This window comes from Equus asinus, chromosome 3, assembly GCF_041296235.1.
Source record: "Equus asinus isolate D_3611 breed Donkey chromosome 3, EquAss-T2T_v2, whole genome shotgun sequence".
Taxonomy (NCBI): Eukaryota; Metazoa; Chordata; class Mammalia; order Perissodactyla; family Equidae; genus Equus; species Equus asinus.
The window spans coordinates 40,501,186-40,528,019 of NC_091792.1; the positions used below are offsets into that span (position 1 = coordinate 40,501,186).

The window sequence follows — 26,834 nt, forward strand, 5'->3', positions numbered from 1 at the left end:
AACGTCTGACCTGGTAGGATTTGCTGGCAGTGAATCTAAATTTATGATGATTGTATTATATTGTATATGGCAGCATGGCTTGAAAGCATAAACCCTGGAGCCAGACTGCCTGGGTTTGAAAGTCTACTAAACTCTGTTCTCAGTTTTCTTAGTTGTAAATGGGGATTAATAAAACCATTGGGTTATTGTATGCATTAAACTAGCTGATATTTGCAAAAGCACTTAAAAGAGGACCTGGCGCAAGGTAAGCCCTATGTAAATGTTTCTGTAAATTTTTGTCATGTTGTTTAAAATTCTTGGCACAGAACTAATTCAAAACTGTCAATATAGTATCCTTGGGGTCATGTAATATTTCTAAATTATTTAAATGAATATTGACCTACTATTTTATTTGAAAAAGTACAGTATTGTCTAAAGTATTATGTTAGTGATTTTTAAAAATCGCTTTACTTTCTAGTTTCATCATTATCTCAAGTGTGGATTTATGACTTGAAAAAATGTTGGAGATCAATGTGAGCCACAAAACATTCCATCTAGACCTCTGTTTGTACCACTTGATTGTAAAAGAGACTCAAAAACTTGTCAGATTGTAGAAGAGAATACATTACAGATTTACAGTGGTTTTATGCTTTTCAAAGTTATTTTACATACCTTCTTTCATGTGAATAGTCAGCTCGGTCCCAGATAGGAATTGGAGAAGGGTAATTTCTGAATATTCAAGGGAAGGTAAATGCTGGGCGTAGCCTGAAACTGTTACATTTCTTCTTCCATTGACAGGAGCAATTACCACTTCTTTATTTGATCCTTTTTTTCCGTTAACATTGGCAATAACTTGTAGAAGCACCATTAACTCATGGTGATAGACACATGCCCAAAAGTTGTCAGCCAGTCGGCTGAGTTACCCCACCCACTGGAACCAATGCAACTAGAGAATAAAACAGTAGCAAACCTAGTTGGTGCCTGCAGCTGTTAGAAAAGTTTCGTAGTTCAGAAAGGCTCCTGAGAAAGATGAACTCTTGTGTGCATCTTGACCTCACCAATCAGGATTTTTCAGAAATACCTAGCCCTTATCTGCTGGATATTATTCATGGTAATGTTGCTGCTGCTGACAATGATGATGATGAAGAAGAAATAGCTAACATATATATTCTGCTTACTATGAGCCAGGCAGGTATACTATTCCAAACACATTTTATATATTTCTTGAATCCTGCCAACAGTCCAAGAAGATAGCCACTATCACTGTCTCCATTTTCGTATCTGAGTAACCGAAGGCACGAAGAGATTCGGGGATTTGGCAACGATCTCAGTGCTAGTAACAGTCTGAGACGGCTTCCAATTCAGGGTGTCTGGAGAGCTGTAATTGCATTCACATGGATGTTTGACACTGTTTCCCCTGTCTGCATTAGCTTTTTCTCCTCTCATTTTTCATTGTGGAGCATGTATAATTTGGATGTGCATGGCAAATACTGACCATTTTATAATGTAGTTATTTTTAAATCTCTCCTGAGCTGTGCTAATTCAGTATATACTAATCATATGTGGCTATTTACATTAAAATTAAAATTAAATGCAATTAAATTCAGTTTCTTGGTAATAGTAGTGTGTGATGACATGTCGTGTACTCAGTAGCCACATGAGGCTACTGTTTCCTGCATTAAGGAGCACACATCTAGAACATTTCTGTCATCGTAGAGTTCTGTTGGACTGTGCATGCTGCTTGGTGCATGCTTTCTCTTTTATAAATGCTGGCAAAGGAGCTTTCTTCAATTTGGAACCAAGGAGAACAGCTAAAAGCAAAAGTAGAAAAATGCGAGTACTAAAATACAAGCTAGCAAGGAACCTTAAACAAGTCCCATTAGGCGGCTTGAACTCTGGTTGGTTCTGCCTCAGACTTATTCTGTAATTCTGTATCATAACCTTTGCCCATATTTGATTTTTGTTTGGACTTATTTTTCAGGTTTCACGCATATGAACTGAATACCTATAGCACTGTGACTATATAGCTGTTAGTGAAAATTACGGCTAGAAATTTCAAATGGTGTTTATTGGGTCATACTGTGTCTAAAAGCTTTATTCTTGTTTACCTTTAAAAGAAAGTATGGGAGGCCACAAGCTACATCTCTGCTATCTTTGATACATTTAAATATTTTTAAAGGTTAATTATTCTTAAAGGTTGAAAAATTATCTAGAACAGTTTTAAGGAAAATTGTATAATGATTGATATTGCCATAATATATTACTTATGTACATAGACACAATCTTATGCAACTTTCCAAGAGGCAGTATAATTTTTTTCCTATCACATAACATAGTTGTCTTTGAGTTCATACATAATTCGTAACCTCTCACCTATTTATGAGTGCTCCATTCTACATGTTAATTCCCATTCACTTAGTCAATATATATAAAAGATGCTTGAGATTTCAGATAAAAATGAGAATTGAGTTTGCTCTTATATTGTGAATATGTTTGTGTATATATAATATTGTCAAAAGCCTAATGCACATCAGTTATGAGAAATAAAATGAAAATGTTTATAAAATGTATAACTTTATAACATCTGGCATTTTGTTTGTCTTAATTGTACGTAAAACTGTTTTGAATGCAGGAAGAGAGAACCATGCTAGCAAAAGAGCTTTCTTCACTTCGAGACCAAAGGGAACAGCTAAAGGCAGAAGTAGAAAAATACAGAGAATGTGACCCACAAGTAGTAGAAGAAATACGTACGTTTGTATCACTTTGCTAATGAACAAGAGTTTATACTTCTAGTTGCCTGATAATCATTCTCTAGGTATATGAGAAAATGAAGCCATTAAAAGTATTAATGTTACCTAAATATTTCCACTAAAGAGCCTTAATGTTAAAACATTTAACAGTGACAACTTTGAAATTATAAATGTTTTAAGAGTAAGGAAGGTAGCTGGGGTAGAAGGGTAAAGACATAAAACATAAGCCTAGGAAACTAAGGAGTCAGGAAGGAGCTAACTTGGCTCCAAGTACCTTGGCTCTAGAAAGGAATCCCTCTTATCATCTAGGAAAGGATGCCAAAAGTGTGAGTTTGCAAGTTGCAGAAAATCAGTCTTGTGTTGACTTGCCATTTGAATATACCAATGATGTTTTGCCCTACTTTTATTTTTTTTTAATTTTTTTTTTTTTAAATTGGCACCTGAGCTAACATCTGTTGCCGATCTTTTTTTCCCTTCTTCTCTCCAAAGCCCCCCAGAACATAGTTTTATATTCTAGGTGCAGGTCCTTCTGGTTGTGCTACGTAGGACGCCGCCTCAGCATGGCCTGATGAGGGTGCCATGTCCATGCCCAGGATCCAAACTGATGAAACCCTGGGCCACCGAAGTGGAGCGTGCGAATTTAACCACTCAGCCACGGGGCCAGCCCCTGCCCTACTTTTAAATCAGAGTCCCCAAAGCTTCATTCTGAATAATTTTTATATATTTACATAAAGACAGAAATTTGAATATTTGGAGAAATGAGTGTATTATAAAAGACACTGCATTTAATTGCTTAGGGAAATATGCTTAACTTTCTTCACATTTGTCTGTCTGAGCCTGTCTTTTCCTTTAGAGAACTTTACCAAATGAAACTTTTAGGAAAACTGGATATCATGGTATGTGACTGAAGGGTTTGAGAGAAATTGAAAATATTTGGTACTTTAACATAAGAATAGTTTAATTGCAATTAAGCTATTCTTGATGATATTCTTTGCAATTAAAAATGTTTTAAGCAGTTCAGTTAGTGTAATCTAAAGTTAAACTTAATTTGAGAGACAGGTCCTGCTTTGCACAACTCCAGGAGGCACTGTTCACATACGTGTAGCACGCAGCCTAGATGGTGGCGTGTGTTGGCCCTGGTTCAGCTGATTACCTAAAGTGATTTTCAAAGAGGTGAGGCAGAAGAGCCCCCTGAGCAAGTCACTTTCTGTAAATTAAGTATCTGGGGAGACATGTTAGCTCTTTTGTACTGCCCAGAGATGCATTTCATTTATCATCATTCTGCAGAAGTGCTTACCAAATCTACTGCTACAAAATTAACCACTTTAATCTGTTTTAAAATTTAAACTATCAAATGCTCAGTGAACACAAGCACATCAAAGCAGCAGGAGACAAGGTAGGAGTTACTGTTAGGAAGCTAGGCCTGCTCATGACTCATCTTTAAAAGGAAACACAAACTGCTTGTTAAAGAGGACATCACATGTTGTGTGTCTTGTCTAGAGCAGCTTCTCATGAAAGAGAACTTAAAAAATAGTTTTCCTACCGAGATTTAATACCTTCAGGTAGTTTATTTTCAGGTTCAGCACAGCTGTGCCCTTTAGCAGTTCAGCATGAAAATTCTTTTTCCACAATAACCAAGTCTGATCCTTCATTTATTACTCTAACTTGGTTCTGCCTTCCTTCCTGATTTCAGTTTTGTGTAATTCTTGAACTTTTTCTTTGCAGTACCGACTCTTTGCTTGCCCGTTTCATTCCCATTTCTGTCTCAGACCCACAACTCTTAACCATACCCAATCAAGTCTTCTGCTTTTGCACTTTGTGGTCCCCATTGTATTGCCACAGCTGTTTCCCTGGACAGATGACCCTGACTGACGTCACCTTTACTTGTGACCTCCCATTTTTACACTCCTTTTCATAATTTTGATTACTTATATCCACTCAAGAATGACTCAAACTCTCATGTAGGCTTACAGAACTACTCTGACCTATGCTGATGGTGATCCTAAACCAGAGGATCATCTTGATGTGCAGAAAATCAACAGGGATAGAGAACTGTGCCAGACTGATTCACAAAGAGGAAAAACTTTTATTCGGGCATATAATTTCAGATGTTGCCATTCCTTGTACCTCTGAATCAAACAACAATTTTGGCAAGTGCATCACCTCTTAGGTAATAAAACTTAAAGGAAGAAGTTTCAGGGTATATAAAGGATGATGGATTTTCTGGAGAATAGCATAGTTGAGGAGGATGTTGCAACTGCAGTTTTATACTGGTTGCCTGAATTCTCTCCGTCTTCACCCTGGAATTTAAAAGTTTGGTCATTTATTTCTCAACTCAAGGAAAACATACCAATGTGAATGAATATTATGCAGGGTATGAAATCTAAGTAAATGAGAAGAAAAAATTTTTTGGTTTACCATGACTTAAGAGACTTTATCATTTTTCTTCAACATCAGACCTAGATTATCTTTTAATATTTATGCAGCCACTTAAGATGGGTCTATATTTGGATCCTATAAAATTTATAATGATGAATCTATTGCAGAAGTATTAATTTTTGACATTATCATGTGCATTTCTGATCTTAATAGGGGAGTGAGAGGATAAGAGTCCTTCCTTCCTGGCTTCATGCAATTTTTTTTTTTACTGTGTTGAAAAATATTATCAATTTTATAGAATACGTTAATTATAGAAAATTACATAATATTTAATAGACAGTAGATACGTAGGATAATTACATAAACATATTTTAGATGTGATGGTAAGATATCTTTTTCTGTAGACAGCTACCAAACTACAATCATTAGAAAAAAAGAACTATCAAAGCTTATATACCTGTAAAAAGAATTTTTAGGCTAACTTCACTTCATACTTTTATAGTGAAATGTCCAGTTCCTCTCCTTTTAAAACCTAGAACAGCTAACAAGTAAAACTTTATCCAAATATGGCACTTCCACTTCCAGGCAAGGTAGCGTAGTAATGGACTTGATTTATCCTCCCACCTGAAAAACAACAAAAATAAAACATATGAAATAATGATTTTCAAGATACTTGATATCAGACAAAAAGGACAAAGATTCTTACAGAAAGGAAACAGTAAGCATTACAATTGTCCTAGCTTATTTTGTTGAGAGAGTTTCCTGACTGTGACGCAAGGAAGGAAAACTTAGGCAGACCCTGCAGACTCCCTGAGTTGAGGAGATGGAACTGAGAATCAGGAAGACCAACGTGGCTAGAGTTCATAGGACAGCATACTAGAGAGGAGAGAGTTACACAGAAACAGAATCCTGGATGTCTACAGAAGGTTCCCCTCAAGTATTCAATGCAGGCGTATGAGAAAACTACCCAAAGCTGGGGAAAGAACAGTCTCAGTGAGAAGGGACAGTGCCAGGCTCTCACACAGGACCAGGAATAGTGCCTGTTCTTACCAGTCAGATTGGGAAAATTTATAATTCACAAGGTACTAGGTAGAGTACTCAAGAAGGTCTTGCCTCAAAAGAGGGGAGTAATTTGCTCTAGACTGAGCTCGGCTCTCAACTTGCCTGACAAACCATAAGAGCAAGTCTTGAAAGCATCAAACTATTGCAAAGTAACTTACATGCCTCCCAAAACAAAGCTCAAGAATATTTATAGGAGTAGAAAAATATCCAGCACCCAAAAAGGTAAAAGTTATAATGTCTGGCATACAGTGAAAGATTACCAGGCATGCAAAGAAGTAGAAAAACAGAATCCTTAATGAGAAGAAGAACGCTTCAATCAAAACTGACCCAGACTGACACAGGTAGTAGAATTAGAAGACGATAGCATTAAAAGTTATTATAAATGTATTCTGTATGTTCAAAAAGTTCAGTAGAAACATGGAAGATACAAAAAAAAGACCCAAGTCTAACCTCTGGACATGAACACTACAATGTCTGAAATGAAAAATACACTGGGTCGGATTAACAGCTGATTAAACTTTTCAGAAGATAGGATTAGTGTATTTGAAGACATAGCAATAGAAACTATCCAAAGTGAAACTCAGAGAGAGAAAAAAATTTTTTAATGAAAATAGCATTTGTGAGATACAGGACAACTTCAGATGACCTAATATAGGTTTAATCAGAGTCCCGAAACGGGTATATGTCATGGGGGAGAGGGGGTTCCCAGGCCAGAAAAATATCTGAAGAAATAAATACCAGAAGAAATAAAGGCTAAATTTTTTTAAATTTGATAAAAACTATAAATCCACAGATTCAAGGAATTTAAATATTTAGGTAGTAAATGTCAGTGATCTCCTTAACACTAAATGTAGAGAACTTTTTTAGACTTTAACCTGTACTCATCCTAAATCCTTTTTCCCCAATGAAGATATTGTTTTTAAAATGTGCTTTTTGATAATGAGGAGTTTCTAGGATTTCTGCTGTCATGTTATTGCAGAACAGATTATATTGGATTAAAGGATTATGAGTTTCACAAATTGATTTTAATAGGATTTAGTTCTTAACAGCATGGCTATAGCACTCTATTACAACAATTAGGCTTGTCTCTAAGTTTGTCATGGTTTATTTTGAAACAATTTTTCTGCTACTAGTAGTTCTAACCCTTATGTTCTTGTAGATGTGGCTATGTCTTTTTTTTTTTTTTTTTAAGATGTCACCTGAGGGGCCAGCCCCGTGGCTGAGTAGTTAAATTCATGCACTCTGCTTCAACAGCCCAGGGTTTCGCCAGTTCGGATCCTGGGCGCAGACCTAGCACCGCTCATCAAGCCACACTGAGGCGGCATCCCACATAGCACAACCAGGAGAACCTACAGCTAGAATATGCAACTATGTACTGGGGGGCTTTGAGGAGGAGGAGAAGAAGAAGAAGAAAAAAAGATTGGCATCTGAGCTAACATCTGTTGCCAGTCTTCTTTTTTTTCCCTCCTTTTCCCCAAAGCCCCCCAGTACATACTTGTATATTCTAGTTGTAGGTCCTTCTGGTTGTGCTATATGAGATGCCACCTCAGCATGGCTTGATGAGCGGTGCCATGTCTGCGCCCAGGATCCGAACAGGCAAAACCCTGGGCCACCAAAGGAGAGCATGCAAACTTACCCAGGAGGCCACAGGACCAGCCCGGACATGGCTATGTCCTATCTCTTACTTATTTCTCAATAATTCTTGCAGGAAATATTTGTATTTCATTATGCCAGTTAAGTCATTGATATCATTAAGCAAGTATTACCAAGATTAGTTGCAAATATCCAAGAAGTGAGAAGTAAAAGCAATAATTTATAAAAGATAGATTTTAATTTATCTACTCTGACCATTCTTAAGTGAGAACAGATAAAATAAGTTGTAGTAAAAATTGAATTTCCACAAAAATATTTGAAAGGAAATCTAGAAATACTTTTAAGAAATTTTCTTAGAAATAAATGCCAAGATGACAGTGAAAATGATGAAATAAGGACCTCTGAAAATTTACACTTCCATGAAAGCTGGCAAAAATTGTCACAACTTTTCCAGAATTCTAGAAACTAACCAAAGATTGCCAATTCAAGAAAAATGACTGAATCTCAGCAAGAATAGCAAACTTTGTAGTGTTTTTAACTTGCCCTATTCTCATGTACTCTCCAGCTCAGTAGTAACCTTGAAAAATAACAGTCCTGCATTCCTGGTATCAGAGGGAGCAGAATGGAGCTGGAGCTCTTTAAGACCCTCATTCCCAAAGAATTGTCATTATTTGACATCTCTGATGGTTCCCTGAAGGCCAAATGCATGCATAGCGCTGTGCACATTCTCAGGAAAGACCTAAGAAGGTCCTAATCTCTCTCCTCTGGCTGACCTTGACATTCTGTGAAAGCAGGAAGTGAAAGTTAAGGCAGAATTGTAAATTGCCTAGCTGAGTGTTGAAACATGCCCCAACACACACACAGCCTCTCAGCAAAGACTTGGAGACTTAGTCCAGGTGCTTTGGGAAATCTCTGTTGAGTCATTAGCTTCCTGGTAAGTGAACTGACTAGAGACTTCAGTGGGCACAGATAACAAAGAATACAGACTTTGCAGAATTAATTCAGAGAAATCACTGAACAAATAATAACAACTACAACAAGTTACAACAACAACAAACCTGGGAAGGGGAGAAGAATCTGATTTCCAGAGTTGCCACATTTTATTATTTAAAATGTCCAGTTTTCAACAAAAAAATTGCAAGACATGTGAGAAACAAGAAAGTATGGCTCATGTACCAAAATATGCACAATGTTGGACTTGCTAGATAAAGATTTTAATCAACTATTTTAAATATGTTAAAGGAATAAAGACAGACATGTCTAAGGAACTAAAGGAAAGTCTGAGAACAATATCTCACCAAATAGAGAATATCAATAAAGAGAAATTATTAAAAATGAACCAAAAAAAATCCTGGAGTTGAAAATATAATAACTGAAATGCAAAATTCACTAAAGGGATTAACAGCAGATTGGAGCTGGCAAAAGAAAGAATCACTGACTTGAAGATAGTTCAACTGAGATAATCTAGTCTGAGGAGCAGAAAGAAAAAAGAATGAAGAAACATCAGCAATCTCAGAGACCTGTGGTACAGCATCAAGAGTGCCAACATACATAAGGGAAGTCCCAGGAGGAGAGCAGAGAAAGGGCTGAATGAACATTTGAAGGAATAAGAGCTGAAAACTTCCCAAATTTGATGAAAAACATTAATCTACACATCCAAAAAGTTTAACAAACTCCAATTAGGACAACCTCAAAGAGATCTCCATGTAGACTCATCGTAATCGAATTATCATAAAATAAACAGAGAATCTTGAACACAACAAGGAGGAAGTGACTCATCATGGATGAGAGATCTTCAATCAGATTAACAACTTGTTTCTTATTAGAAGCCATAGAACCAAAGGCATTGGGAAGACATTTTCAAAGTGCTGAAAGAAAAAACCATCAACTAAGAATTTTATATCCAGAGAAGAGCCAAGATGGCGCCGTGAGTAGTCCTCTTTGTCTCTCGCCCTTCGAGTCTACAATTATTTGGACACTTATCGCTTGACAAAGGATATCCAGACAGCATGTCAGGACGTCTGAGACACCCACGCGACTATACATCGGAAGGCGGATGGACTTTCCTCCGGGAGGATGTGGAAATAGGTGAAAACTCTCCGACCCCGACGGGCAGCCTAGTACCCGCAAGCGGCTTTCTTCCAACGGACGCCCCCAGAGGATCCACACACATCTAGGGCAGGAGCGAGAACACAACAGAGGAGCGACGGTGGAAACAGGTGACCAGAACCCTACCTAAACGCCCTGCAATTACTCCTAAACGCAGAGGGAAACTTTGGAGTTGCACACCTGAGCCCGTGGGGAGAGTCTCTCCCCGCCATTGGCGGGGAGACCCAGCCTGGTGCTCGGGGCGCCCGGAGGGTCCCAGAGAGAGACACGGAGGGCACGGAGATCTCCCAGCTGCCGTTGCCCGCCCCGTGGGACTAGGGATTGCCGGAGATCTCGGAGAGGACCGGGGCCGGGGGAGCTTTCAAAGGCCGGTTCTGCGACCCGGAGGGGAAGCGCCAGAGCTCCGCCAGGCAGCAGACAAAACTCTCTGTCTGCCATTAGCAGAGGGGCCACGCCCAGCATTCAGGGCTCCGGCAGAGGCCCGGAGAGAAACCCTGAGGGCGGGGCGACCCCCAGCTTCCGTTGCCCGCCCCGTGGGTCTAGGGATTGCCGGAGATCTCGGAGAGGACCGGGGCCAGGGGAACTTTCAAAGGCTGGTTCTGCGACCCGGAGGGGAAGCGCCGGAGCTCCGCCCGGGCAGCAGACAAAACTCTCTGTCTGCCGTTAGCAGAGGGGCCACGCTGAACATTCACGGCTCCGGCAGAGGCCCGGAGAGAATCCCAGAGGGCGGGGCGACCCCCAGCTGCCGTTGCCCGCCCCGTGGGGCTAGGGATTGCCAGAGATCTCGGAGAGGACCGGGGCGGGGGGAACTTTCAAAGGCTGGTTCTGCGACCCGGAGGGGAAGCGCCGGAGCTCCGCCCGGGCAGCAGACAAAACTCTCTGTCTGCCGTTAGCAGAGGGGCCACGCTGAGCATTCACGGCTCCGGGAGAGGCCCGGAGAGAATCCCAGAGGGTGGGGCGACCCCCAGCTGCCGTTGCCCGCCCCGTGAGGCTAGGGATTGCCGGAGATCTCAGAGAGGACTGGGGCTGGAGAGAGTTCCAGAGACCCAGCTTAGTAGCCTAGGGGGAAACCCTACAGGCTCACAGCAGCCTTAGGGAAAGCCTCTGCACAGCACCAGTAGAAGGCACCCAGCCACCAGCCACAAGGCTGGAAGACCCCAGGGCAAAAGCAGCATAGCTAGGTGTACTAACCACAGACTGTAGAAGATGCCAATAGCTCTCCTGCGACCCATAGAGGACAAGTGAGATTTGGTGGGTGCCGACAGCAACGGAGCGACAAATATAAGTGATCCCACCCCTGGCCGCAGGAAAAGCCCATAACACCGTTGCAGACCCCAAGGAGAGAGCACATCTAGGTGGGCTGCAACAGTAGGCACCTGCAGCCTGAAGCCCCCCTGTGACGGCCCCCACGGCAGAGGAGGGAATCCAAAGGGCCACTGTGGCTACGAAGAGGGGCCCAGGCCCAGTTAGCAACTACGGACAGGGTTCCTGGTTGGTGAAGTATAAACAGCTGCTCCCCCCACCGCAGCAGCTGAAACAAGTGAAAGGAGCAACTAAACTCTATCTCCATGCGGAGGCACAAATCAACAACATCAAGCAATATGAAAAAATACATTAAATCTCCAGAACAGAAAGAAAGCAACAAATACACAGAAAACAATCCCAAAGAAAATGAGATATATAACCTAAATGACGATGACTTCAAAACAGCCATCATTAAGATTCTCAATGAGTTAAGAGAGAATTCTGACCGACAACTCAACGAGTTCAGGAGCTATGTCACAAAAGAGTTTGATACGATAAAGAAGAACCAAACAGAAATATTGGAAATGAAGAACACAATAGAGGAGATTAAGAAAAATCTAGATGCTCTGAACAGTAGGGCCGATAATATGGAGGAAAGAATTAGCAATTTGGAAGATGGCAATATAGAATTGTTGCAGGCAGAGGAGGAGAGAGAAGCAAGACTTAAAAGAAATGAAGAAACTCTCCGAGAATTATCAGACACAATTAGGAGATGCAACGTAAGGATTATAGGTATACCAGAGGGAGAAGAGAAGGAGAAAGGGGCAGAAAACCTATTCAAAGAAATAATGGCTGAGAACTTCCCAAATCTGGTGAGGGAGATGGATCTTCAGGTGACAGAAGCCAATAGATCTCCAAACTTTATCAATGCAAGAAGACCAACTCCACGGCATATAGTAGTGAAGCTAGCAAAAGTCAACGACAAGGAGAAAATATTAAGGACAGCCAGGTAAAAGAAACTAACCTACAAAGGAACCCCCATCAGGCTATCAGCAGATTTCTCAGCAGAAACTTTACAGGCTAGAAGAGAGTGGAATGATATATTCAAAAATCTGAAGGACAAAAATCTACAGCCGAGAATTCTCTACCCAGCGAAAATATCCTTCAAATACGATGGAGAAATAAAAACTTTCCCAGATAAACAAAAATTAAGGGAGTTCATTGCCACAAAACCTCCTCTTCAGGAAATCCTCAGGAAAACCCTCATTCCTGAAAAATCCAAAAAAGGAAAGGGGCTACAAAACCAAGAGCAGAGGAGATAAGTAGAAGGACAACAACAGAGAGTAGCAGCTCTACATCAGAACAGATTAAACCATGGGACGAGAAACAAAGGAAACTGAAGAAAACCGGAAAACAAGACACAAAATGGGAGTGGTAGGCCCCCATGTCTCAATAATCACTCTAAATGTAAATGGACTGAACTCCCCAATCAAAAGACACAGAGTGGCAGGATGGATCAAAGAACAAGATCCAACAATATGCTGCCTCCAGGAAACACACCTCAGCCCCAAAGACAAACACAGACTCAGAGTGAAGGGATGGAGAACAATACTCCAAGCTAATAATGAACAAAAGAAAGCAGGTGTCGCTATACTAATATCAGACAAGGTAGATTTCAAAGCAAAACAGATAAAGAAAGATAAAGAGGGACAGTATATAATGATAAAAGGGACTCTCCACCAAGAAGACATAACACTTATAAATATATACGCACCCAACACAGGAGCACCAAAATTTGTAAAGAAACTCTTAATAGAACTAAAAGAAGACATCAACAACAATACAATAATAGTAGGGGACCTCAACACACCATTAACACCAATGGACAGAACATCCAGACAGAAAATCAACAAGGAAATAATAGAATTAAATGAAAAATTAGACCAGATGGACTTAATAGATATATATAGAACACTTCATCCAAAAACAGCAGGTTACACATTCTTCTCAAGTGCACATGGAACATTCTCAAGGATTGACCATATTTTGGGAACCAAAGCAAACATCGATAAATACAAGAGAGTTGAAATAATATCAAGCATCTTTTCTGATCATAACGCTATTAAACTAGAAATCAACTACAAGAAAAAAGCAGAGAAAGGTGCAAAAATGTGGAGACTAAACAACACGCTTCTCAACAAACAATGGATCATTGAAGAAATTAAAGAAGAAATCAAATATTATCTGGAGACAAATGAAAATGAGAACACGACATACCAAATCATTTGGGATGCAGCAAAAGCAGTCCTAAGAGGGAAATTCATCGCAATACAGGCTCACCTCACTAAACAAGAAAAAGCTCACGTAAGCAACCTCAAACGACACCTAACGGAACTAGAAAAAGAAGAACAAACAAAGCCCAGAGTCAGTAGAAGGAGGGAAATAATAAAAATAAGAGCAGAAATAAACGATATTGAAACAAAAAAGACAATAGAAAGGATCAATGAAACAAAGAGTTGGTTCTTCGAAAGAATTAACAAAATTGACAAACCCCTAGCCAGACTCACCAAGAAAAGAAGAGAGAAAGCGCAAATTAATAAAATCAGGAATGACAGAGGAGAAATCACAACAGATACCAATGAAATACAAGAGATCATAAGAGAATACTATGAAAAACTATATGCCAACAAATTGAACAACTTGGAAGAAATGGACAAATTCCTAGACTCCTACAATCTCCCCAAACTGAATCAGGAAGAAATGGAGAATCTGAATAGACCAATCACAAGTAAGAAAATAGAAACGGTAATCAAAAACCTCCCCAAAAACAAGAGTCCAGGACCAGACGGCTTCTCTGGAGAATTCTACCAAACATTCAAAGAAGACTTAATACCTATTCTCCTCAAACTGTTCCAGAAAATTGAGAAAGATGGAGAACTCCCTAACACATTCTATGAAGCCAACATCACTCTGATCCCCAAACCTGACAAGGACAACACAAAGAAGGAGAACTACAGGCCGATATCACTGATGAACATAGATGCAAAAATCCTCAACAAAATTTTGGCAAACCGATTACAGCAATACATCAAAAAGATTATACACCATGATCAAGTGGGATTTATACCAGGGACACAGGGATGGTTCAACATCTGCAAGTCAATCAACGTGATACACTACATCAACAAAATGAAAAACAAAAACCACATGATCATCTCAATAGACGCAGAGAAAGCATTCGACAAGATCCAACACCCATTTATGATAAAAACCCTCAGTAAAATGGGTATAGAAGGAAAGTACCTCAACATAATAAAGGCCATATATGATAGACCCACAGCCAACATCATACTCAATGGACAAAAGCTGAAAGCCATCCCTCTGAGGACAGGAACAAGACAAGGGTGCCCACTTTCACCACTCCTATTCAACATAGTACTGGAGGTGCTGGCCAGAGCAATTCGGCAGGAAAAAAAAATAAAAGGAATCCAAATAGGTAACGAAGAAGTAAAACTCGCGTTGTTTGCAGACGACATGATCCTATACATAGAAAACCCCAAAGAATCCACAGAAAAACTATTAGAAATAATCAACAACTACAGCAAAGTAGCAGGGTATAAAATTAACGTGCATAAATCAGTAGCATTTCTATACACTAACAATAAACTAACAGAAAAAGAACTCAAGAACTCTATCCCATTCACAATCGCAACGAAAAGAATAAAATACCTTGGGATAAACTTAACCAAGGAAGTGAAGGATCTATACAATGAAAACTACAAGACTTTCTTGAAAGAAATAGGCGATGACATAAAGAGATGGAAAAACATTCCTTGCACATGGATTGGAAGAATAAACATAGTTAAAATGTCCATACTGCCTAAAGCAATATACAGATTCAATGCTTCCCAATCAGAATCCCAAGAACATTCTTCACAGAAATTGAACAAACAATCCTAAAATTCATATGGGGGAACAAAAGACCACGAATTGCTAAAGCAATCCTGAGCAAGAAAAACAAAGCCGGCGGAATCACAATCCCCGATTTCAAAACATACTACAAAGCTACAGTGATCAAAACAGCATGGTACTGGTACAAAAACAGGTCCACAGATCAATGGAACAGAATTGAAAGCCCAGAGATAAAACCACACATCTATGGACAGCTAATCTTCGACAAAGGAGCAGAGGGCCTACAATGGAGAAAAGAAAGTCTCTTCCACAAATGGTGCTGGGAAAACTGGACAGCCACATGCAAAAGATTGAAAATTGACCATTCTTTTTCACCACACACCAAAATAAACTCAAAATGGATCAAAGACCTAAAGATTAGGCCTGAGACAATAAGTCTTTTGGAAGAGAATATAGGCAGTACACTCTTTGACATCAGTTTCAAAAGAATCTTTTCGGACACTGTAACTCCTCAGTTGAGGGAAACAATAGAAAGAATAAACAAATGGGACTTCATCAGACTAAAGAGCTTCTTCAAGGCAAGGGAAAAAAGAATTGAAACAAAAAAACAGCTCACTAATTGGGAAAGAATATTTACAAGCCACTTATCCGACAAAGGGTTAATCTCCATAATATACAAAGAACTCACACTGCTTAACAACAAAAAAACAAACAACCCGATCAAAAAATGGGCAGAGGACATGAACAGACATTTCTCAAAAGAAGATATGAATATGGCCAATAGACACATGAAAAGATGTTCATCATCGCTAATCATCAGGGAAATGCAAATCAAAACTACACTAAGATATCACCTTACCCCCGTTAGATTGGCAAAAACATCCAAAACCAAGAACGACAAATGTTGGAGAGGTTGTGGAGAAAGAGGAACCCTCATACACTGTTGGTGGGAATGCAAACTGGTACAGCCACTATGGAAAACAGTATGGAGATTTCTCAAAAAGTTAAAAATAGAAATACCCTATGACCCAGCCATCCCATTACTGGGTATCTATCCTAAGAACCTGATATCAGAAATCTCAAGAGTCCGTTGCACCCCTATGTTCATCGCAGCATTATTTACAATAGCCAAGACGTGGAACCAGCCTACATGCCCAGAAACTGATGATTGGATAAAGAAGATGTGGTATATATACACAATGGAATACTACTCAGCCATAAAAAAAGACGAAATTGGCCCATTCACAACAATGTGGATGGACCTCGAGGGCATTATGTTAAGCGAAATAAGTCAGTCAGAGAAAGACGAACTCTATATGACTCCACTCATACGTGGAAATTAGTATATTGAGAAGGAGATCTGATCGGTGGTTACCAGGGAAAAGGGGGGGTGGGGGGAGGGTACGGAGGGGGAAGTGGTGTACCCACAACATGACTAACAAAAATGTACAACTGAAATCTCACAAGCTTGTAATCCATCATAACATTAATAAAAAAAAAAAAAAAATATTTTCAAAGAAAAAAAAAAAATTTATATCCAGAAACATTTTCCTTCAAAAGTGAAGGACAAAGTAAGATTCCCAAGTAAACCTCAACTGAAAGAGTTTATCGTTAGCAGACCTGCCCTAAAAAAAATATAGGAGGGGTCGGCCTAGTGGTGCAGTGGTTAAGTGTGCACGTTCCGCTTCGGCGGCCTGGGGTTCACTGGTTCGGATCCTGGGTGCGGACATGGGACCTCATGGCACACCATGCTGTGGTAGGCGTCCCACATAGAAAGTAGAGGGAGATGGGCACAGATGTTAGCTCAGGGCCACTCTTCCTCAGGGGGAAAAAAAAGGAGGATTGGCAGATGTTAGCTCAGGGCTAATCTTCCTCAGGAAAAAAAAAAATATATATATATAGGAGTCCTTCTCACTGAAGTGAAAGGACACTAGACAGTAACTTAATCAACTTGAAGAAATAAAGCACACTGGTAAAGGTTATTACGTAGGTAAATCTAAAGGATAGTACATATGTATTTTTTTTTTTTAAAGATTTTATTTTTTCCTTTTTCTCCCCAAAGCCCCCCGGTACATAGTTGTGTACTCTTCGTTGTGGGTTCCTCTAGCTGTGGCATGCGGGACGCTGCCTCAGCGTGGTCCGACGAGCACGGCCATGTCTGCGCCCAGGATTCGAACCGACGAAACACTGGGCCGCCTGCAGCGGAGCGCGCGAACTCAACCACTCGGCCACGGGGCCAGCCCCCAGTATATATGTATTTTTTGTTTGTATCTCCTTATGTTCTCCTATCTGATTTAAAATACAGCAGCATAAAGCAATAATGATAAGCCTATATTATTAGGCACACAATGTATAAAGTGTAATTTGTGAGAAAAAGTGAGGAGAGGAATGAAGCTATATAGGAGCAAAATTTTTGTATACAATTGAAATTAAGTTTGTATTAATCCAAACTAGGTTGTTATAAATTAAGATGTTAACACTAATCCCCAGGGCAACCACTAAGAAAATCGCCCAAAAATATTTGGTAAAAGAAGTGAATTAAAGTGATACACTAAAAAATATCCATTGAATACAAAATAAGGCAATTGTGGAGGAATTAACAGAAATTTATATGACGTGTGGAAAACAAATAGCAAATAGCAGATGTAAAGCCTACTTTATCAATAATTACATTAAATGTAAATGGATTAAGCTGTCCAATTAGAAAGCAGAGCTTGTCAGAATAGATAAAAACACATAGCCCAACTATATGTTGTCTTAATAAAACTGACATTTGACTCAGACACAAATATGGTGAAAGTAAAGGCTGGAAAAAGATATTCTATGAAAATGATAACTAAAAGCAAGCTAGATTGGCTAAACCAATACCAGAGAAAATAGACTTCAAGACAAAAATTGTTACCAGAGTCAAAGAAGTACAGTTGATAATTGTGGTGATAAAGGGGTCAACCATTCAAGAAGATATAACAATTATAAACATATATACACTTAACAAAAGAGAACAAAAATACATAAAGCAAAAAACCAAACGAATTCAACAAGATAGTTAAAGATTTCAGTACTCCATTTTGAGTAATGAATAAAACAACGAGATAGAACATAAGGAATTATGAGACTTAAACAATGCGATAAACCAGCTAAACCTAACACGTTTATAGAACGCTCCACGGATCAACAGAATACACGTTTTTCTCAAATGCACGTGAAATATTCTTTAGGACAGACCATATGTGAAGCCTAAACAAGTCTCAATAAATTTAAATGGATTGAAATAACACAAAGTATGTTTTCTGATGACAGTGGAATGTTATGAGAGAGAACTAAAAGAAATTTGAGAAATTCACACGTGTGTAAATTAATCAACACACTTCTAAATAAGGATGACTCAAAGAAAATCACAAGGGGAATTAGAAAATACTGTGAGATACATGAAAACGAAAACATACAAAAACTTATGGGATGCTCTGAAGCCATTGCTCGGTGGGAAATTTATTAACATTTTAACACCTGTGTTAAAAAAATGGCAAGCTCTTGAATCAATAACCTAGCCTTCCACCTTAAGAAACTAGAAAAAGAAGAGCAGACTAAACTCAAAGCAAGTAGAAGGAAGGAAATATAGAGTAGAGCAGAAATAAGAGAAATAGAGAACCGAAAAACAAGTGAAAATCACTAAGACCAAAAGTTGGTTCTTTAAGCGAATCAACAAAGTTGACACACCTTTAGCTGGACTGACCAAGAAAAAAGGAAGATTCAAATTACTAAAATCAAGAGTGAAAGAGGAACATCATCATCAACCTTACAGAAATAAAAAGGAGTATAAAGGAATGCTTTCAGCAGTTGTATGCGAATAAGTTTGATAAGCTAAATGAAATGAGCAAATTCCTAGAAAGATACAAACTACCAATAATGTCTCAAACAGAAATATACTATTGAAATAGACGTGTAAAGTGTAAAGAGATTCAGTTAGAGAGGCCGGCCCAGTGGTGCAGTGGTTAAGTGTGCACGTTCCGCGTGTTGGCCTGGGGTTCACTGGTTCAAATCACAGGGGCGGACATGGCACCGCTTGCCAGGCCATGCCGTGGTAGGCGTCCCACATATAAAGTAGAGGAAGATGGGCATGGATGTTAGCTCAGGGCCAGTCTTTCTCAGCGAAAAGAGGAGGACTGGCAGATGTTAGGTCAGGGCTAATCTTCCTCAAAAAAAAAACCAAAATTCAGAGATTAAAAAACTACTCACAATGAAAAGCCCAGTCTACACTAGTGAATTCTACCAGGTTAAAGAAGAATTAACTTTTCAAAGAAAAAAAAATTATAAAAAGAAGAAACACTTTCTGACTCATACTTTGAGGTCAGTATTACCTGATACCAAAACCAGACAAAGACATCATAAGAAAACTATAGATAAATATTGCTTGTGAATATAGACGCAAAAATTCTCAACAAAATACTAGCAAGTCAAATCCAGCAGTTATATATAAAGAGTATTATACATCTTGTCTAAGTGACGTTATTCCCAGAGGTGCAAGGATGGTTGAACATATAAAAATCAATCAATCTAATACAACATATTTATAGACCAATAATAGGGTGAACCCCACATGATTGTCTCAATAGACAAAGAAAAGATACTTGACAAAATCCAACAGCTTTTCATGATAAAAACAGTCAAGAAACTAGGAATTAAAGTGAACTTCTTCAACCTACTAAAAGGGCATCTACAAAAAATTCACAGCTGACATCATATTGAATGGCAGAAGGCTGTGTCCTTTCCCCGAGGATGTCTACTCTCAACACTTCTATTCAGCAGTGTACTGGAAGTCCAAGCCAGGGCAGTTAGGCAAGAAAGAAAAATAAAAGGCATCCATATTGACAAGGAAAGAGTAAAACTATCTCTATTTGCAGTTGACATGATCTTATTTATATAGGTAGATAGATGGCCCTAAACAATACACACACACACACACACACACACAAACAAACAGAGCTAATACGTGAGATCAGCAGGTTGAAGAACACCAAAATCAATATACAAAAATCACTTGTATTTTATATACTAACAATGAACAATCTGAAAATGAAATTAAGGAAAAAATCCATTTACTGTAGCATTAAAATTAATATAACACTTAAGAATAAAATTAAAGTGTCAGGCATACTGAAAACTACGAAACGTTGAATGAAATTAAAGACATGTAAATGGAAAGACATCCTTTGTTCATGGTTTGAAAGATTTAATATTGTTAACATGGAAATACTCCCCAAATTAATCTACAGATTCCATGTAAAACATCAAAACTCACAAACTGTTTTTTTCGCAGAAATTGGTAAGTTGATCCTAAAATTCATATGAAAAGGCAAGGGACCCAGAATAGCCAAAAGAATCTTGAAAAAGAACAATGAAGTTGGGAGATTCAAATTTCCCAAGTTCAAAACTTACTACAGGGGCCAGCCCTGTGTCGCAGCGGTTAAGTGCGCATATTCCACCTCGGCGTCCCATGGTTCGCCGGTTGGGATCCTGGGGGCGGGCATGGCACCGCTTGGCAAGCCGTGCTGTGGCAGGCGTCCCACATATAAAGTGGAGGAAGATGGGCATGGATGTTAGCTCAGGGCCAGTCTTCCTCAGCAAAAAGAGGAGGATTGGCAGCAGATGTTAGCTCAGGGCTAATCTTCCTCAAAAAAAACTTACTACAAAGCTACAGTAATCTAGACAGTGTGGTACTAGTATAAGCATAGACATATAGGTTAATGGATTAGAATTGAGAGTCTAGAAGTAAACCCAACTGATTTTCAACGAGGGTGCCAAAACCATTCAGTCAGGAAAGAATAGTGTTTTCAACTAGTGGTGCTAGGCGCAAGTGGTTATCCACGTGCAAAGGAATCAGCCTGGACTCCCATCTCACATCATATACAAAAAGTAACTCAAAAAGATGAAACACCTAACTGTTAGAGCTAAAACCATAAAACTAAAAGAAAACAGGTGTATATTCTGTATTCTTGAATTAGGCAACAATTTCTTAGATGTGACAACAAAAGTTCAACAAAAGCTTAGCAACGAAAGAAAAAGTAGATAAATTCAACTTTGTCAAATTAACAACTTTTGTGTGTCAAAGTACATTGTCAAGAAAGTGAAAAGAAAGCCCACAGAATGGGAGAAATGTTTGCAAGTCCTGTATCTAAGTGTCCAATATCCAAACACATATTTTAAAAAAACCTCTTACAACTCAACAATTAAAAAAAAATTTAAACATTGGCAAAGGATTTGAATAGACATCTTTTTAACAAAAATATACAAATGGCCAATAAGCATATGAAAAGATTCTCAACAACATTATCGTTGGGGAAATGTGAATGAAAACCACAATGAGATACCACTTCATACCCATTAGGATAGCTTTGCAATCATGTGATGCATAATGACATTTTTGGTCAATGATCAACTGCATATGTGATACTGGTCTCATAAGATTAGTACCATATAACCTAGGTGTGTAGTAGACTATACCATCTAAGTTTGTGTAAGTACACTCTAGTGTTTGCACAACGACAAAATCGCCTAATGACGCATTTCTCAAAACATATACCCATCATTAAGTGACACGTGGCTGTAATAAAAAGAGTGGAAAATACTTGTTGGTAAGGATGTGGAGAAATTGGAACTCTTAGATTGCTGGTGGGACTGTCAAAATGATGCAGCTACTTTGGAAAAGAATTTATCCATTGCCCAAAATGTTATGTATAGAGTTACCATTTGAACCAGCAATTCCACTCCTGGGTATGTATCCAAAAGAATTGAAAATGCGTTCACACAAAAATTGTTAAGTTATTTATATTAGCAGCAACAACCCAAATGTCCACCAGTTGACGAACGGCTAGACAAAATGTGGTATTTCTGCACGATGGAATATTATTTGGCAGTAAAAAAATAACGAGGTATTGATACATGCTGTAATGTGGATGAACCTTGAAAACACTGTGCTAAGTGAAAGAATCCAGACATATATTGTATGATCTCGTTTCTATGAAATGTCCGAATAGGGAGATCCATAGAGACTGGCAGGAATAAGTGGTCTCCAGAGCTGGAGCGTAGCGGACTGTAGAGTAACTTCGTGATGGGTATGGGATTGCCTTTTGGGTGATGAGAATGTTCTGAAATTAGGTAGTGGTGACAGTCGTACAACCTTGTGAATACACTAAAAACCACTAAATTATACACTTTAATATGGTGACTTCTGTGGTATATAAATTATCTTTCAATAAATAAATGCCATCATTATAAATACTATTATGCCCAGTTGATCATGGCATTGCTGTGTGCTGTGTAGAGTAACTTGAAAAACATAAGTACAGATACACTTAATAGCAAGATGTATAATTAAATATAAAGTAAATATTTCCTCCTACAGGGCTACCATAATGACCATTAAAATTTTTTTAAGGTCAGGTTTATTGTAGTCTAATATATGTGTATAAACTTAAATTATTTTACCATTAAACTTAAGTTATTTTATCCTCTTTTGGTATTGCAAATTGAGAAACACATCTTGCTTAAACTTCCATGTTGTCTTTAAAGGAGAAGGTACAATAATAATGGTCATTTAGGAAAAGGAAATTGTTCCACTGACTTTCTATTCATGACTAATATAACTGCACCCATCTAAAATTTCCTTGGAAAGCTGAGCAGGTTCGTGAGATACAGTATGTCATTATATCAACTGTTTCTCACAGCCATTTTATTTGTATAACCTTTGGCTCATATAAAAAAAGTGAGTCTCTAGTTAGATGAAGATGATTATGTGTGTGTGTACGTTTTTTTTTTCCAGGTCAGGCAAATAAAGTAGCCAAAGAAGCTGCTAACAGATGGACTGGTATGTATTATAATAGCTTTAGTAAACTATAGTGAAACTTCTTCCATACTTGCTATCATGTGAAATGCAGAAGCTATTGTACATAGTTTTATTCAAGAAAAGACATTCTGGAAATGTATGTATTAATCAAGTTTTTATACATTAAATCATTTCAGTTGCTTAAGGTTATTTTTAAAAATCTTATTATGAGTCATTTTGTAAAGTATAAGATATTTTTGTAAAACCAATGATTGCTTCCAGTTTTAACTTTTGTGTAACTTTTCCCAGATAAGTCACTTGGGCTAATCACTTAACCTTCATATACATAAATGCAAGATACAACTTTAAGAGTTTCGTGGAATCCTAAAGATTTGTCTTCTTGCCAATAATAATAATAGCTAACATTTGTTGAGGGCTGACTATAAGCCAGGAATCGTAGAGTGTCTGTGGTGCATTCTCATTTTATCTCCACAGCCGTCTTGTGAGGTAGATAGGACTATTATCCTTAATTTTAGAGATGAAACTAAGGCCATCAGGAGCCCATGGCCGCCTGCTTTTCTTACTGCAGAATCCAAGCTCTTACCCACTGCATGATACCATCTTCTCTGTATACTTGCTTTCATGTAAATGCTTCATCAGTTTGTTTGCCAATGGATACACCCTCAGGTCTAGACCAGACATAGTCTAAGAAATGGGAATTAATAAGGCGTTATCTATGTCTTAAAGTTTAAAATAAAGTTAATAAATAATGATTCCTGTGAATTATATACAAATGTAATTGGTATTGTTAAAACTGGTCCTAAAATTACACTGATGTTTTTCCAGTATTTTGTTATAAAATAATGGTAATTGAAATTTTCCATCCTGGCAAGTCTATAATGCCTTCACATGTATTACTCATCCTTCTGTTTCTGTGGGAGAGTACGAGTAAGATTGCATTGACGCAGAGATGCAGAAAACTTGAAGTGACTGCCTAAAGTCGAAGGTGATTAGTCACTGGAGGAACAGAGATTTGAGCCAGGTTCCCCTGACTCCATGCCAGGCCTCTGCATTTCACAAGAAGTTTAAGAATCGTTTTTCCTTGTCCATTTCAGAATTAAGTAGATTGATAAAATCAGTGTAATTGGCCTTTGGTTCAAATAAAATTACAATCTTATTTATTAAAAAGTTATTTCCTAAGTAACGTGATGCTTTAGTGATAAGATCAGAGGATGGTAAAATCAGCAAACTAACATTAAAGAAAAGAGAATAATAAAATATGTGTCCAATAAAGTATAAATAAATAATAAATACAGTGATATTGTAAGGGTTTGAGAAATACAGAATTTTGGATGAGAAAAAAAGCAAGCGGATTTTTAGGTTAAAAATAAGACGAGTCACAAAGTGATTTTCCTCAATAGTTGTCAGCAAGCAGCTCAGCAAACTTAGGAACAGGCAGCCTGTGTCTGTGGTGCCAAGAACTTGACTTTCAAGGGAATCCAGGTTGTGCTCCTTATTTGCTGTGTGACTTGTTGAACTTCTCTGAACCTGCTTCCTCATCTGTTCCATGTGGGTAATATCTACCTCAGATTTGGGGAGGATTAAAGAAGGCAGTTGGTAAGCCCTCAGCACAACATTAGTCACACAGGTAAACAGATACTCCCCTTTTCCCTTTCTCCTCTTCAAAAATCCTTTCCTGTTTTCCAGTTGATCATAAACTTCCAAAATTATTATATAAAAAAAATTTGAACAACTTATCCCCCCCTATATTTTTAGCTGAGAAAGAACCTGAAACTTTAAAAATCATGAAGGAAGGAAGATATTTTTAGAACAGCAGAAATAGCTGTTAAGAACCCTGTTCCCATGAGGTTACAGTTTGCTCCTTCCAGCATCAAAGTGTTATGAAAAGATCATGGAGTTAAATTACATCTCAGAAAACCTCCCTGACTTCAAAACAAACAAAAAGAAAACATCAGGAATACTTATAACTAGAAGTTGTTATGTAATTATTAAAGTTTGGTTTCTTTGTACTTAAAAAAGTCCCGAAATGTATCTAGAGTTGAGAATATTCACTGTTCAGTAATTCAGTATTTCAGTTTTGTAGAATGTGAGATTACCTTAGGGTATAAATATGACATCTAAATGTTTCGTGATATTAAATACACTTTAAATGTGACTCAAATTATATCATATAAAACCTTGCTTAATTAAGATAGTGAAGTTTTTATGACTTTGTATAGGAGGCATCTTAATGAGCGAGGGAGATAAATGTTGTGAGGTCCTAACACGGACTCACGACTATGATGTTGCCCCTCTTATTCCTATGTATATCTCAGGGATGCCTCCATATAAATTAACAGGAATTCTACCAGTCTTAAGGTTATCTCTTTTACAAAGAAAAAAGCTTACTTTTTATCCATTTATAAAAATTTCCATATAATGGGAAAATTATTTGACAGGCAATGAACTATCAAGATTATGGGTAACATTGTCTTGAAGCAGACATCCAGTGGCCCAAGGACATGTTTAAATAGTCTTTTTGAATTGGTCCATTAAGCGTTGTTGTGAAGAGGCTTTTGTTTATTCTTTTGTTTGTCTTTAATCTTTGACGGTTTATAATAAAATGGTTTCTTGCCCTCATGTGAGCCAGAAATTCCTTCCTGCAAAGCCTATAGCCTTACTAAGGCGCCTCGTTTTCCTCTCTTCTGATCCGAGTTTGAAGTCCATTCCTCCAGTCTCCCTACAGTGTTGCATCTGTTCTCGAATTTCCTGCAAATCTTTCTGTACTCTGTGAGCCCATTCTGGAAGACGTACACATAATACTTCATCTCTAACATACATATCACTTTGGAATTGATTAGTAAGAAACTGATTTTTCTCTCTCTATTCTTGTGTCAGCTTGAAGGCACAGGCTCTTTATGTTTTGGAATGCGTGTAATGCATGTAATACCTGTCTTAGGTAGCAGTGGGCTCTCTATCCTCTGTAAGTGTTTGGCTGTGATTGACAAGAATGTACGGGTTGTGCAGACACTAGTAAAACTAAACAAATCATTCTGGAGTACCTCATGCTATTAGTACGCTCTCTTAGGTTCTTATGAAAAGTGGAGATTTGTTTTAAATTGTTACAAAAAGTAAAGACACATTATTCTGTTTGGTGTAGTAGTAGTCACCTTAGAAATGAACTTCATTCCAAACGTTTAATTATCATTATTTGATACTTGGAATTAGACTTCCGAAAGCAATATTTTTAAATGTGATCAAACTCCATATATTAATTTACTAAGGATACCGTAACAAAGTACTTCAGGCTGGGTGGCTTAAACAGCAGAAGTTAATTTTCTCACAGTTCTGGAGGCTGGAAGTCCAAAATCAAGGTGTCGGCAGGTTTGGTTTCTTCTTAGGTGTCTCACTCCTTGTCTTGTAGATGGCCACCTCCTCATTGTGTCCTCACTTGGTCTTTCCTATGCGTGCCCCTGGCGTCTCAGTGTGTCCACGTTTCCTTTTCCTAGGAGGACACCAGCCAGATTGGATTAGGGCCCATCCCATGGGCTCGTTTTAACTTAATCACCTTTTTAAAGACCCACTTTCCAAATACAGTCACATTCTGAGATACTGGGGGGTTGGGACTACAACATACGAAGTTAGGGGAAGTGACACAATTCAGCCCATAACACTCCAAAAAAATCTATTTTAACACTTCCTTATCATTACTAATACAGTACTGAAAATTTTATAGAATACTCTGAACCAGAAAACTTTTTACCATTCTTTTTCTATATTTATAATAAAAATTCATTATAAAGGTGGTATATATTACATTAAAGAAAAGGTGTAAAATTAAAAAAAGAGAGCTGGCCATCATTCCTGCTCCCCATGTGCAGCCACTATGAGCATGTTGCTGTTGCCCCCTGTCCCTCACTGCCTGCGCATAGACACCCTGCCAGGTAATGAGACATTGGGGTTGCTTTTAGTTTTTTCTTTTC

General features: G+C 38.3%; 1 protein-coding gene across 6 annotated transcripts in view; it reads left to right on the plus strand.

Annotated features, from left to right (window-relative positions):
- MND1 (meiotic nuclear divisions 1) overlaps nt 1-26,834 on the plus strand; it is a 77,094-nt gene that overhangs the window by 44,018 nt on the left and 6,242 nt on the right. For 2 of the 6 annotated variants that reach the window (XM_070504933.1, XM_044767087.2), the window contains 2 exons: nt 2,612-2,726; nt 22,849-22,893. In XM_070504933.1, the coding sequence (XP_070361034.1) occupies nt 2,612-2,726; nt 22,849-22,893 (160 nt within the window). Of the gene's footprint in view, nt 1-457; nt 2,549-2,611; nt 2,727-3,218; nt 3,482-17,091; nt 17,276-22,848; nt 22,894-26,834 lie in introns of those variants that run through there. The other 4 variants (XM_070504932.1, XM_070504934.1, XM_070504936.1 and 1 more) reach the window with 4 other exon arrangements.